Source organism: Tachysurus fulvidraco, chromosome 5, assembly GCF_022655615.1.
Source record: "Tachysurus fulvidraco isolate hzauxx_2018 chromosome 5, HZAU_PFXX_2.0, whole genome shotgun sequence".
Classification (NCBI taxonomy): Eukaryota; Metazoa; Chordata; class Actinopteri; order Siluriformes; family Bagridae; genus Tachysurus; species Tachysurus fulvidraco.
Window position 1 is genome coordinate 2,908,063 of NC_062522.1, and position 15,000 is coordinate 2,923,062.

A 15,000-nucleotide genomic window follows, 5' to 3' on the forward strand; every position below is an offset into this window, starting at 1 on the left:
CCTTTGTTCCTTTCTGAATGTGAGCAGCATTTGTTCTATATTTACAGTTTCCAGCCCAGGGCTTTGCATTAGCATGATGCATTTTGTGGATTTCAGGGTTAAAATAAAAACAAACAGTTATTTTACATAACAGTGATTTTACTGAAAAGCTGTAACAGTTATAACTGCTATAAAAAGCTGAGATTATATCTGTGACAATCTGGATGCAAAAAAAAAAAAAAAGACAGTAAGTAAAAGAAATTAGCTTTCAATAGCGCTAATTAAGGCTGGGGCTCTGGGACTGGGATGTTGTCCGTGTGCCTCTGAGAAGCCCAGGATGAATAAATAAATGAAGAAACGAGCTTCTGTGAGCCAAATATTCTTCATCCTCCACCTCAAAACTTGCAGCTGTTCATTTATTATTCACTGACAGAGAGATCGTTTAATATTCAGCCACAGAGACGAATCAAAGAATCCTGGATATTAGAAGGAACACTAAGAAGAACCGAAGAGCTCTCTGACTACATCTTTAAAGAATGTCGATAAATCTTCCACATGCTGTCAGCTTCTGCTTTGTACACAATATTTTACAAGATATTATGATGAATACTTTTACTGCTAGCATCAATCACGGGGAGCCACTAAAGCTACACCACTGAAATTTACAAACCTAAATCCATTCCTCTTTTTAAAATCAAGCCAGTTTGCCTCGTCAGTGCAGGACATGATGAGAAGAAACTGACACACCGCACTGTGTGCTTTAATCCATCAATAAACCAGAGACATCTTCACCTCTGCTCCAGCCACAGGGTCACCTCACATCACAGCTGCTTTATAGAGCAGATAGAGCTGCTAAGACAGACCAGGACTAAACTGGTTTTGGGGTGGGTTTCCAGTGCTCAGTGTGGTGGTGCTGAAGAAACTGTTCCCGATCCGGACTGACTGAGGTCTCCCTGTCAGGAAGTCCAGGATCCAGGTGCAGAGGGAAGTGTTCAGTCCCAGCAGGCTCAGCTTCTCAATCGGGTGCTGAGGGATGACTGTGTTGAATACTGTACTAAAGTCTATGAATAGCATTCGTACATAAGTGTCTTTAATGTCCAGGTGGGTGAGGGCTAAATGAAGGGCCGTGGAAATGGCATCGTCCGTGGAGCGGTTTTAACGATACGCGAATGATACGAGCTTCTCGAAGCACTTCATTACAATGCGACCGGACGACAGTCATTGAGGCAGGACTGTGTAGACTTCTTTGACAAGGGGAAGATGGTGGTTGTCTTAAGGCACGAAAGAATAACATCGGTGCTCAGGGAAATCCGCTAGCTGTTCCGCACATTCCCTGAGCACCCTGCTAGGAATGTTGTCTGGTCCAGCAGCCTTCCGTTAGTTAACTCTGTTCTTCTAACACCAGCCAGTGGATAGACAGAGTACCTGATTGGGAAGAAATGGTCTTCCTTGCCGCTACGTTGTTCTGCACCTCAAACCGAGTGTAAAAGTCGTTCAGCGCAGCTGTCACAAGTAGCCGAAGCTGTCTTTTAGTTTGTGATTTCCTGTATGCCCGGCCACATGTGCCGGGTGTCTCCGTTGTCCTGGAAGTGGCTGTGGATTGTCTGGGCTTGTGCGTGCTTTGCTTCTCTGATGGTTCAGGATAGTTTGGCCCTTGCTGTTCTTAGGGCTGTCCCTTGTTCTGAAGGCAAGGTCTCTAGTCTTCAGCATCACACGCACTTTACTAGTCATCCACGGCTTCTGGATGGAGCGTGTGGTGAAGATGTTCCAGTCAGTGCACTCAAAGCAGTCCTGAAGAGCAGAGGTGGCTCCTGCTGACCAGGTTTTCACCTGCTTCAGAACCGGTTTAGAGTCTGACGAGTGGTCTGTATCTTGGAATTAGCATAACAGAGATGTGGTCTGAGGTGGTGGTGGGGCATAATATGCACCGGGAATGTTTGTGTAAACAAGATCAACGTGTTTTCCCCTCTCTTTGCAAAGTCCACATGCTGATGGAATTTATGGAGCACTGATTTGAGATTTGCATGATTGAAATCTCCGGCTATGACAAACAGTCCGTCGGGGTGAACATTCTGCCGATCGCTAAAAGCCCCATAGAGTTTACAGTACATAGAGCCTCTTTAGCATTAGTGCTGGGGGGGTGGGGGGTGGGGCTCAGAGCTAAGGGTCAGAGGGTTAAAGGCTAAGGGTTACATGTTAGGGGTTAAGGTTTAGTGGTTAATGGATAGGGGTTAAGAAATAGGGGTTAGGCTTAGGTGCTGGGGGTAAGGTCTAAGGGTTAAAGGGTTAGAGGCTGGGGCTAAGGGTTACATGTTAGGGGTTAAGGGTTAGAGATGAATGGATAGGGGCTTAATGGTTAGGGCCTGGGGCTAAAGGTTAAGAGTTGGGGTTGAAGATTAGTGGCTAAGGGTCAGAGGCTAGGGGTTAGAGATTAATGGTTAAGGATTAGGCGTTAAATGGTTATGGGCTAGTGGCTAGGAGATAGGCATTAATGGTTAGAGATTAACTGGTAAGGAGATGGGATTAGAGATTGATGGTTAAAATTTGGGGGTTAAGGCCTATAGGATAAGGGTTAGGGGTTAAGAGTTAAGAGGGCACTTTTTCACATAGCACTTAACGTAGGCCACACTAGGGGGCAGTTTCTAACATTTTATTTACCATAGTGGAATCCTAGAGGGCAGTTTAGCACAGTGTAGCTCCTGAGGGCAGCCTGTGGTCTGGTTCCATTTTTGTCTTGTTTGAGTGGTGTAACTGGGATTCAGGACACAGGGCTGGTCTCAGCCAAACCTCCTGGTCCTGCTCTGTGATTGGCTGTGATCAGTGTACTGCTCTGTGATTGGCTCTGATCAGTGACCTGTTTTTACACACCATATGAGCGAGTTATCTCATCTGTCCATCTGTCCATCTGTCCATCTGTCCACTGCACTCACATGTTGACCTGTTGACTGAATGTTTCAGGTTGTGAATACTGTGAGAACACACTGGTCTTCAATCTGCACCGATCCCTAATGCTCACCCACTCTTAACACTTAACACTGACTCACTCCTTAACACTGACTCACTCCTTAACACTGACTCACTCCTTAACAATGACACCACACTTCTTTAGACCAACAAACTCCTTAACACAGACTCACTCCTTAACACTGACTCTACACTCCTTAACACCAACACATTCCTTAGCACTGACTCACTCCTTAACACTGACTCACTCCTTAACACTGACTCACTCCTTAACAATGACACCACACTTCTTTAGACCAACAAACTCCTTAACACAGACTCACTCCTTAACACTGACTCACTCCTTAACACTGACTCACTCCTTAACACTGACTCTACACTCCTTAACACCAACACATTCCTTAACACTGACTCACTCCTTAACACTGACTCTACACTCCTTAACACCAACACATTCCTTAACACTGACTCACTCCTTAGCACTGACTCACTCCTTAACAATGACACAACACTTCTTTAGACCAACACACTCCTTAACACAGACTCACTCCTTAACACTGACTCACTCCTTAACACTGACTCTACACTCCTTAACACCAACACATTCCTTAACACTGACTCACTCCTTAACACTGACTCTACACTCCTTAACACCAACACATTCCTTAACACTGACTCACTCCTTAGCACTGACTCACTCCTTAACACTGACTCACTCCTTAACAATGACACCACACTTCTTTAGACCAACACACTCCTTAACACAGACTCACTCCTTAACACTGACTCTACACTCCTTAACACCAACACATTCCTTAACACTGACTCACTCCTTAGCACTGACTCACTCCTTAACACTGACTCTACACTCCTTAACACCAACACATTCCTTAACACTGACTCACTCCTTAGCACTGACTCACTCCTTAACACCGACTCTACACTCCTTAACACCAACACATTCCTTAACACTGACTCACTCCTTAGCACTGACTCACTACTTAACACTGACTCACTCCTTAACACTGACTCTACAGTCCTTAACACCAACACATTCCTTAACACTGACTCACTCCTTAGCACTGACTCACTCCTTAACACCGACTCTACACTACTTAACACCAACACATTCCTTAGCACTGACTCACTACTTAACACTGACTCACTCCTTAACACTGACTCTACACTCCTTAACACCAACACATTCCTTAGCACTGACTCCACACTTCTTTAGGTGGGGCTGTTGTGATCGACTGTTAGAGCACATGACCCGATCCTTCTGAATGAGTGTGTAGTGGGTTCCTTCTCCACCCCTCTCCGCCCGTGCTCAGCATTTCCTTCAGCGTGCGTCTCATTATTCAGCACTGATCTGCTCTTACCGAATTATTCACCCTGTGTGCTCGTCTACAAGCGTTCACGCTTCCCGACTTAATAAATCAGAGATCATCCGGAAAACGAAGACAAAGAGCGAAACAATTAAAGGTGGATTTCTCTCCTTTAGAACAAAGCTATCATTAACCCCACTGTTTAAAACACAACGGCTTTAATGTGCTAGTCAACTATTAAAAAGAATACATTCGCATTAAAACTATACGTATTATAATCCATATCATATAATAATGTACTCCATTGTTTCCAGTTTCATTTATGGTTTTAATCCTTAATGCTTTTACATAACCACAGAACAATAGAAAATGATGACGCTAATCTTACATTATTACATTATTAAAGTTTTAAAAGGTTTTTCATTCTTTGCCTCCGGTTTCATTTGTTATATTTATATAGAATTCTATATTCATCTTTTCGACTTTTACTTCTTTATTGCTATTTAATTCTTACATAAATGTATTCATCTGGAACCGATACACTCTTCTGTACTTTAATGATTTTAGCTCATTCTGCTAATTGATTTTTAAAATGATTATTAAGTCGTTTCATTCGTTTACTTTGACGTTTTCTGAATATTTCTTTGGGTAGTTTTTTGTTTCGTTTTGTTTTATCTTGAGCTGCTCAGCTGTTCATCTGCAGAAACATCACCACAACGGATTTAAAGAAATGAGACCATACAGTAGATAAACAAGTTAATAAACGGGACTAATTAAAGATGTCTTCAGTATTCAGCGACTACGCTCACTGTAAGAGGAAATGAGTCAGTGACGAATCCAAGTGTCCACTTAATCCCTTTTATCTATTAGATCTGTAGCATTAAAGCTCGGTGCTGATGAGTTCTGGGCTCTGATTGGTCAGAAGGTGTTGAGTCGTTCTCTTTAAGATCAGCTCTCGGACTCTCGGAGGTTTATATTAATCCGCTCAGTCTGGTATATTATCGAGTTTGTGAGGGAACGACTGTTTATCACTGATACAAAGGAAGTGTGAAAAAAAACGAACTGCAATGTCCTGCTCTGTGATTGGCTGTGATCGGTGTCCTGCTCTGTGATTGGCTCTGATCAGTGACCTGTTTTTACACACCATATGAGCGAGTTATCTCATCTGTCCATCTGTCCATCTGTCCATCTGTCCACTGCACTCACATGTTGATCTGCTGACTGAATGTTTCAGGTTGTGAATACTGGGAGAACACACTGGTCTTCAATCTGCACCGATGCCTAATGCACACCCGCTCTACACTCCTTAACACCAACACACTCCTTAACACCAACACACTCCTTAACACCAACACACTCCTTAACACTGACACACTCCTTAACACTGACTCACTCCTTAACACCAACACACTCCTTAACAGCAACACACTCCTTAACACTGACTCCCTCCTTAACACCAACACACTCCTTAACACTGACTCCCTCCTTAACACCAACACACTCCTTAACACTGACTCCCTCCTTAACACTGACTCCCTCCTTAACACCAACACACTCCTTAACACCAACACACTCCTTAACACTGACTCCCTCCTTAACACCAACACACTCCTTAACACCAACACACTCCTTAACACCAACACACTCCTTAACACTGACTCCCTCCTTAACACCAACACACTCCTTAACACTGACTCACTCCTTAACAATGAAGCCACACTTCTTAATACAAACACACTTATTAACACTGACTCCACAGTCCTTAACACTGACTCACTCCTTAACACAGACACATTCCTTAACACAGACTCACTCCTTAACACAGACACATTCCTTAACACAGACTCACTCCTTAACACTGACTCACTCCTTAACACTGACTCCCTCCTTAACACTGACTCCCTCCTTAACACTGACTCACTCCTTAACACAGTCACATTCCTTAACACAGACACATTCCTTAACACAGACTCACTCCTTAACACTGACTCACTCCTTAACACAGTCACATTCCTTAACACAGACACATTCCTTAACATTGACTCACTCCTTAACAATGATGCCACTCTTCTTTAGACCAACACACTCCTTAACACTGACTCCACACTTCTTAACACATACACACGTCTTAACACTGACTCCACTCTCGTTAACACAGACACACTCCTTAACACCAACACACTCCTTTACACAGACTCACTCCTTAACACCAACACACTCCTTTACACAGACTCACTCCTTAACACCAACACACTCCTTTACACAGACTCACTCCTTAACATCAACACACTCCTTAACACTGACTCCACACTTCTTAACACAAACACATTCCTTTACACAGACTCACTCCTTAACACCAACACACTCCTTTACACAGACACACTCCTTAACACCAACACACTCCTTTACACAGACTCACTCCTTAACACAGACACAGTCCTTAACACAGACTCACTCCTTAACACCAACACACTCCTTTACACAGACTCACTCCTTAACACAGACACAGTCCTTAACACAGACTCACTCCTTAACACCAACACACTCCTTTACAATGACACACTCCTTAACACCAACACATTCCTTTCAATGATGCCACACTTCTTTAGACCAACACACTCCTTAACACATACACACTCCTTAACACTGACTCCACACTCCTTAACACAGACACACTAATTAACACTGACCCCACACTCCTTAACACAGACACACTCCTTAACACAGACACACTCCTTAACACAGACACACTCCTTAACACTGACCCCACACTCCTTAACACAGACACACTCCTTAACACAGACACACTCCTTAACACAGACACACTCCTTAACACTGACTCCACACTCCTTAACACAGACACACTCCTTAACACTGACTCCACACTCCTTAACACAGACACACTAATTAACACTGACTCCACACTCCTTAACACAGACACACTAATTAACACTGACTCCACACTCCTTAACACAGACACACTCCTTAACACTGACCCCACACTCCTTAACACAGACACACTAATTAACACTGACTCCACACTCCTTAACACATACACACTCCTTAACACTGACCCCACACTCCTTAACACAGACACACTCCTTAACACTGACTCCACACTCCTTAACACAGACACACGTCTTAACACTGACTCCACTCTCGTTAACACAGACACACTCCTTAACACCAACACACTCCTTTACACAGACTCACTCCTTAACACCAACACACTCCTTTACACAGACTCACTCCTTAACACCAACACACTCCTTTACACAGACTCCCTCCTTAACACCAACACACTCCTTTACACAGACTCACTCCTTAACATCAACACACTCCTTAACACAGACTCCACACTTCTTAACACAAACACATTCCTTTACACAGACTCACTCCTTAACACCAACACACTCCTTTACACAGACTCACTCCTTAACACAGACTCCACACTTCTTAACACAGACACAGTCCTTAACACAGACTCACTCCTTAACACCAACACACTCCTTTACAATGACACACTCCTTAACACCAACACATTCCTTTCAATGATGCCACACTTCTTTAGACCAACACACTCCTTAACACATACACCCTCCTTAACACTGACTCCACACTCCATAACACAGACACACTAATTAACACTGACCCCACACTTCTTAACACAGACACACTCCTTAACACAGACACACTCCTTAACACTGACTCCACACTCCTTAACACAGACACACTCCTTAACACTGACTCCACACTCCTTAATACACACTCCTTAACACTGACCCCACACTCCTTAACACAGACACACTCCTTAACACTGACTCCACACTCCTTAACACATACACACTCCTTAACACTGACCCCACACTCCTTAACACCGACACATTCCTTTATTCTGTTGTTATGTAACCACACAAACCGGACCTGTACCTTATATAATACAGATTCAATTACACCAAGAGAGGAACAAGCCTCGTCTCCGTCTGCACTTTAATGGAGAGTATAAATGCTGTTCTTCATCCGCGGGTCAATCAATACACCACCCTCAATTCTGCTGACTCAGAAGGGACAGAGAGCAGAGTCCAGTCATCACTTCCTGTCAGACAAAGACGATTTACTCCAGTAAAGATTCTGATGAGTGTCAGGATTCAGTCAGAGACAACAACACACCCTCCATAGTCTGAATATTGACCTTAATCCTTACGTCAGACACATGCTGCATTATATATTCATTCATTCATTCATTCATTCCTGGACTTGGGTTTGCTAGTCAGTAAGTATCCAAAAAGCCAGTCGTCTTCTCTACAGCTCATAAAAATCCCACGTGACTCACATGCTTGACGCTTTCTCGGACATCATTGATTACTTTCCTACAACAACATGTCTGAAAATCTTTTATTCCTTTTCCACCACAGCAATTTCACCAGCAGCTATCACAGTTTGAACCTATTAATGAATGAAACATCGTACATTTTTATCCGTTTATGATGACATAACAGATATAAACATTAGTTTCCTCACACTGATGTCTTTTTGTCCAAATAAACATAAAAAAATTATTTGCTCAGTTATTAAGTTAAGCGTCTGTGTATGTTCAAACAACAGTGTTATTAATGCATTATTATTATTATTATTATTATTATTATTATTATTATTATTATTATTATTATTATTATTATATGATTACTCAGAGTCTGAAGGCTGAACATTACCCTGTTACAAACACTATGGAGCCAGAGTGAGGAGTCACATCTCCCACAGTGTCCCTGATGGACCTAGTGCACTACAAAGGCTTTAAGAGGGTCTAATACTATAATAAACCCCATCTAATGACTGATGGAGCCGATCGGGACCGAGTTGAGAGCTCCGAAGTGATTTCCCCACTTTCACTATCATAACGCACTAAATTACGACTCGCTACATTCCGACTCTTCCCAATGTCACAGTATACACATTAATCATGCTAAGCTCCGCCCATAAGCCTCCAGGAGCGTGAGCAGAGGAAACATGAATATTAACAGAACGCCAAAAATACCGCGACAGCATACAACCCGAGGCAAATGTGCATAAGGATGAGGATGAGGAACACGCTGTCTTCATGCTGCACTGCGTCCCACAATGCTATGTACTAGTTTAAAATAAAAAACTGCAGTGAAGAAATAAAGATTTGTCAACAGCAACTTCTAAAGTTTTAAACGAAAATCATGTTTTAATTCAGACGATTTGGTCAATAAAAATGTGTTGTATTCAATTTATAATCGGACATTAGCACCAGCTAATATTTATTATTAAAGAGATTTTATTGAACTGAAATTCTTTTATTTTGGTTATTTTTGCATAAAAACATATGCAGTTTTTTCTTAGATTCAGGCTTCTTGGTTTTTGATGGTTTAGACGTCCTTTTAAAGAGGATTATAGAGAAATCGAATGTAACGCACGAAGAAATTGGGTGTGAACTTACCATGTTGACTTCAGACACCATGTCTATGCTCGCCACGTCGATGGTCATCCCGACTGACACCGGTGCACCTTCACAAAAACAAATACAATACAATAAAAAAACTTGCTTCCAATATCAGTCTCATATTAAATCTGTGTGGAACAAACACCTACAGTGCTTGGACCCATAACTGTTCTTTAATCTACAGTTCTGTATTGAATGCTATAACAAATAGTTTATAGCTTTCCACAGAAGAAACCAAACAGAACAATTTAAGAAGAACCACTAAGTATACAAGGACTTTAATACATCGTAAGAAACATCAGTGCTTACAGAAGAGTGTAAACTCTGGTGCTTGGCCCCCTAAAGGATGTTTGATTAAAGGTTCTATGTTGAAATCTACAACAAAGTGTTTCCCATTCTAAGAAAAGAATCATTAAATGTTTGAAGTTCTAGACAAGAACTTCAAACTATATGAAGAACCTGTGAGGAACCGACATGTGTAAAACAGAAGTTTCTTTTCTAGTGTTCGGCCTCTAAATGGCTCTTTAACTATTCAAGGTTCTATATTGGATCCCACAATAAAATGAATCCCTTTCCAAGGGTAGAATCAATTGAAGCAGCTAAACATCCTAAACTAGCTAAAGAACTTGTGAGGAACTTACGAGTACATCACAGCAGTATATAATACGGTGCCTGGACCCCTAGAGCTTCTATGTTTAAATCTGTAAGGGTTCTAAATGAGACTCTTCAGCATAAGAGTAGAAATATTCTTAGAACCCCAAACTATCTGAAGAGCTTTTAAGGAACCTGTCAGTACAGAACACGAGTATACAGTAAAGTACTTGGACCTCTAAAGCTTCTATGGTTAAATCCATAAAGGTTCTTTATACAAAAGTGTCTCTCTTCCAAAGTAGGATCATTTACTCTTAAAAAGAATGGTTCTCAAACGGTTCCTTGTCAGGGTGTATAGTTCTATATAGAACCTTTGACGCCCATGGATTTTCTTTGCATTAAAAAAATCTTCTTTAGATCATAATTTTTTTTTTTTTTTGGCACTAAGAAAAAAGTGGTTCTTTAAAGAACCGCTTACTGAAAGTTTCTCTGGGAATGAAAACGGGTTCTTTTGTGGCATTATTGCACACACTCCTTTTGGCACTATATGATCATGTTTATTTTTAAGAGAGTTTGAAGCAGCTAAACATCGTAAATTAGTGGAAAAGACCCTTGGGGATCTTAAGAAATTAATAGTAGGAGTAAACATTCCAGTGCTTGGCCCCCTAGTCGTTTGTTCGATTAACTATTAAGGTTTTTTCCCAAAGACCTAAATATGTAATATCAGGTGATTATATCAATCCTGACATGAAAACGAACAGGATGTTAGCTCTTTATTGGGCGCTAAAGTAAAGTCACAATACTCTACAGCGCCCCCGCCGGTTACACCATGTACTGTAGATGTGTTGCGTAAATTTTAGAACATGTGCACAAACAAATCCAAGATTACTGCAGGATGCATACAGACGCACGTATTCATAGTGTAAAGAAGCACATGGCTTTGGATATAGGATCAGAGATTTGTACCGGAGTTCTGAAATCATTTGAGACAACATACTGAAAGTGAACCACAGAGCGTGTTTGAATATGACGTCATAGTTAACTGAACAAGCACAAAAAGTTTATATATATACAAGTAAACTAAAGGCATATGTGATGTGCAAAAAGTAAACAAACAAACAAACAAACAAACAAACAAAGCTACTAGTTAACACTCTTTTCTGGTTATATGTGCATTAAAGTGTGTTAAACTGAGATAAATTTGAATTTACCTCCAAAGTCAGGGCGGAGACGGATGTCATATCCCTTCAGCAGCTTGTCTACTGTTTCTTTCACGAAAGACATGTTTCCTGGTTCATTGGCGCTGGAAAAAAGAAAAAGAAAAAGAAAGAAAGAAAGAAAGAAAGAAAGAAAGAAAGAAAGAAAGAAAGAAAGAAAGAAAGAAAGAAAAGGGTACTTGTCACTGAATGTGCAGCTTTTACCCATAAAGCTGCATATAGGTGTACCATTTAAACCTGAAAGGTAATGTGTAGCTTTAACCTTTTTATTTAAAGGTACACTATATCCACATTTCAGGTTTAAAGCTACATTACATTACATACAAGTACAAGGACAGGTCAGGTTTATAGGCTGTTTTTGCGCCTGAACGTTGCGTCAATACGCACGAAGTTTACGAGCTCACTCACCTCTGAGCGCAGCACATCAGTGCCACCAGGAGCGGCACGGAAATGATCCCGAACAGCTTTCTCTTCCCGATCACAAACATCCCAAACATCCCTATGCTCTCGGAGCCGAGTCTCGGTGTTCTACAGGTCTCCGTGCTCCATCAGATGCTGCCTAAGCTGCAGAAGTCGCCTTTGTGCACAGCAATGTGCTTTCAGGGGGATGAGGAAAGTTCCGGCTTCTGTATGTTGCGTTATTTGGATGCGCGCGCGGAAAAAACTCTTACGCATTATTATTATTATTATTATTATTATTATTATTATTATTATTATTATTATTATTATTATTATTTAAAATCTCCTCCGACGCTATCGGTGTTTGGGGTCCAGCCAGATCTCCATCTCCATCCTTCTCTTTCTTGACGTATGGCACCTTCGGAAACAACTTGTGGAGAAAATGCGCGCAGATGGATGAGTTCAGTTCACATCACACATCACATCACACATCACACCACACACACCTCATCAGATCAGACGCGCTCTTCACGCCGCTTCATGGAGAAAAATATACTATAATTAAAATCCAGGCTTTTGGCTGTAATTGTTAGAAATTGTTTAGCGTCGGGTTCGGATGCTGCTCGTTAGCGACGTGGTCCGAAATGTGGTGAGCATGTTGTCTTACTGTCATGATAGAAAGACGGAGGAATCACGTGACTCCTCGCTTGGCAATGCAACACTTCTCTTTTTGCTGTGTTGCAGTTTTCTCTAGTTTTTGCTCCACAGCTACAATCAGAAGATTTTTTTTTAAACAGAAAGCGCTATAGTGTGTGATTAGGAATCGTGTAGTGCGCGTGTGGACACGTGGTTTGTACACATTTCATGCCGTGACTTCACTTGCATCACTGCTGTGTGTAATGAGAACGAACACGTGAGCAATAAACGTTAAAGAGAAAATGGAGCACCAAAGTGAGGAATAAAACATGATGACATGTTGTGCTGTTAAAGGAAGATAATGATGGACAGACAACGGGGGTGATGATACTGGCGTGGAATTACTATTAATATTCTTATTAACAGCACACTGTAAAGCTGTTTTATTCCTCTTATACCATGTGACGTTATAACACGTTATAATTTTTATCTGTTTATTGTTACAATACGGTTAAAGAATGTTAGCATCAGTTATAGCAGCTATTAACACTTACTAGCCTCTCTTCATTCTCTCTCTAAGACAAAAACAATATTAAACACGTCATGTTAGAGAACACCTTACAGTAATAATAATAATAATAATAATAATAATAATAATAATAAGATGAAGGTGTTGATTCATTCTTCTTTTCTCTAGCAACAGATCATTCAGGAGAGTTTTTGCTGTTGTTTGGAAGGAGTCTCCAGTGTCAACACTTTGTCAGAGATAAAGCTGGAGCTTTAAGTTTGACACCAGCTTCAGGGTCGAGGAGTTTTAGTGAATAATAACGGAAAAACTGTAATGAAGAAGTTCAGGCATCATCATGATGGAAACATACTCGATGGGAACAAAGCAGAGAGCGATTATTAAACGATAAATAAATGATCACACGGAAGACGGCGAGAGAAATAAAGCCTCGGTTAATGACGTGACGTGATGAAAAGCCATGTGATGTATGACTTGTCTTTTGGCTGCGCTCTCCATCAGTGGACATTAAGCCCTTTAGAGCAGGCCTCCAGACAATCTCATGATCCATAATCTGATTTCTGATGGTGAAATGGCTGCAGCACCGACCTTAAAACCTTATCGCAGAGCCAATAAAACAATCGTGTTAAATGGAATTTATTTAGAAAGCAGAATTCAGACATGATGGAGGCCTGTCTGTGGTCATCTTAAATGGCTGGTGGCGTGAGAGCACTTGTGTGGCTCGCCTCGTCGCCAGCGTAATGGCTTTAGAGGCTCGTGTCTCATGTTGACCTGCAGGGATTTTCTTCTCGACCGAGCTCTGCGTCAAACAGACTCACCCGAGACGCCGCAAATCCGGGAAGGCCCTTCTTTATAGTGCCTGACCGGACTGGAGGATTATTTTAGGAATTTAAGAGATTGACATTAATGGATCATCTCCTCATGAGCAAAAATCTATTGACCAGAAGCATATGATGTTTAATATAATCCAAGAAATGAGACCTATGTGGATGTTATTATTATCCATCGATCACATGCGGTACGTTGCATACATTTTTATTAATATGTTGTGCACCTTCACGATAACATTCAATTTCTTTCTTTTTTTATACCTTATCCCATCTTCATAGATTTTTTCGGGTGGCGGTCTGATCTAATGCCTCTTTTCCACCGGAAAGAACCGGGTGCTGGTTCAGAGCTAGCGCTGGTGCTGGTTCAAAGTTGGTTCCACTGGCGAACCTTCTAAGAACCGGTTTGCCTTTCCACCGGCTAGAGAGCGTCACAGCGCCGAGTGTGACGTCACTGTATACGTGTCACGTGTCCCAGCAACGTTAGCGCAGCGGCGGCAAACACAAACACAACAACAACGGCGGATGTTACTTTACTGTTAATGCTCATGGCTTTGTGAACCTACATTAACATCCAAACGCGGTGAATAAAACGTGTACGTGCGGCTCCGTGTAATCTGTATAAACGGAGGTTGTAATCGATAAAGTACATAACGTTATTTTATCATTAACACAGAAAAACAGTTAGCCTTAGCATGTAGCTACCTACTATCATGTGTGCTGATAATGTATCATATCGCGGTAAAGTAAAAGTGTATTAAACATTAGTATACTTAAGGTACATTATCAAATGCGCTAACAGTAGCCCCGCCCACAGCCCCGCCCCAAGCGGTTCTTAAGTGTAGACCAGCAACGTTTTGGTGCTACTTAAGAAACACTTTTCCTGGTTCAGAGCCGGTGCTTTGGCGGTCGAAACAGAAAGAACTGGTTCTAAATTAGGCTCCGAACCTGCACTCGAACTGCCTCGGTGGTAAAGGGGCATAAGACGTTCTATATATTCATTAGGTTTTTATTCATGGATTTATTGTCACTCTGTAAAATGTATAGTTTGGGATATTTGTTTCAGTCGTGA

The 15,000-nt window shown here is 41.5% G+C and overlaps 1 protein-coding gene across 1 annotated transcript in view; it reads right to left on the reverse strand.

Annotated features, from left to right (window-relative positions):
* gabrb3 (gamma-aminobutyric acid type A receptor subunit beta3) overlaps nt 1–12,744 on the reverse strand; it is a 76,839-nt gene extending 64,095 nt beyond the window's left edge. The window contains exons 1-3 of the mRNA XM_047814084.1: nt 11,949–12,744; nt 11,535–11,626; nt 9,730–9,797 (exon numbers count right to left, since the gene is read on the reverse strand). Coding sequence (XP_047670040.1) covers nt 9,730–9,797; nt 11,535–11,626; nt 11,949–12,037 — 249 coding nt within the window. The 5' untranslated portion in view covers nt 12,038–12,744. The remainder of the gene's footprint in view (nt 1–9,729; nt 9,798–11,534; nt 11,627–11,948) is intronic.
* Nucleotides 12,745–15,000: the final 2,256 nt, after the last annotated feature.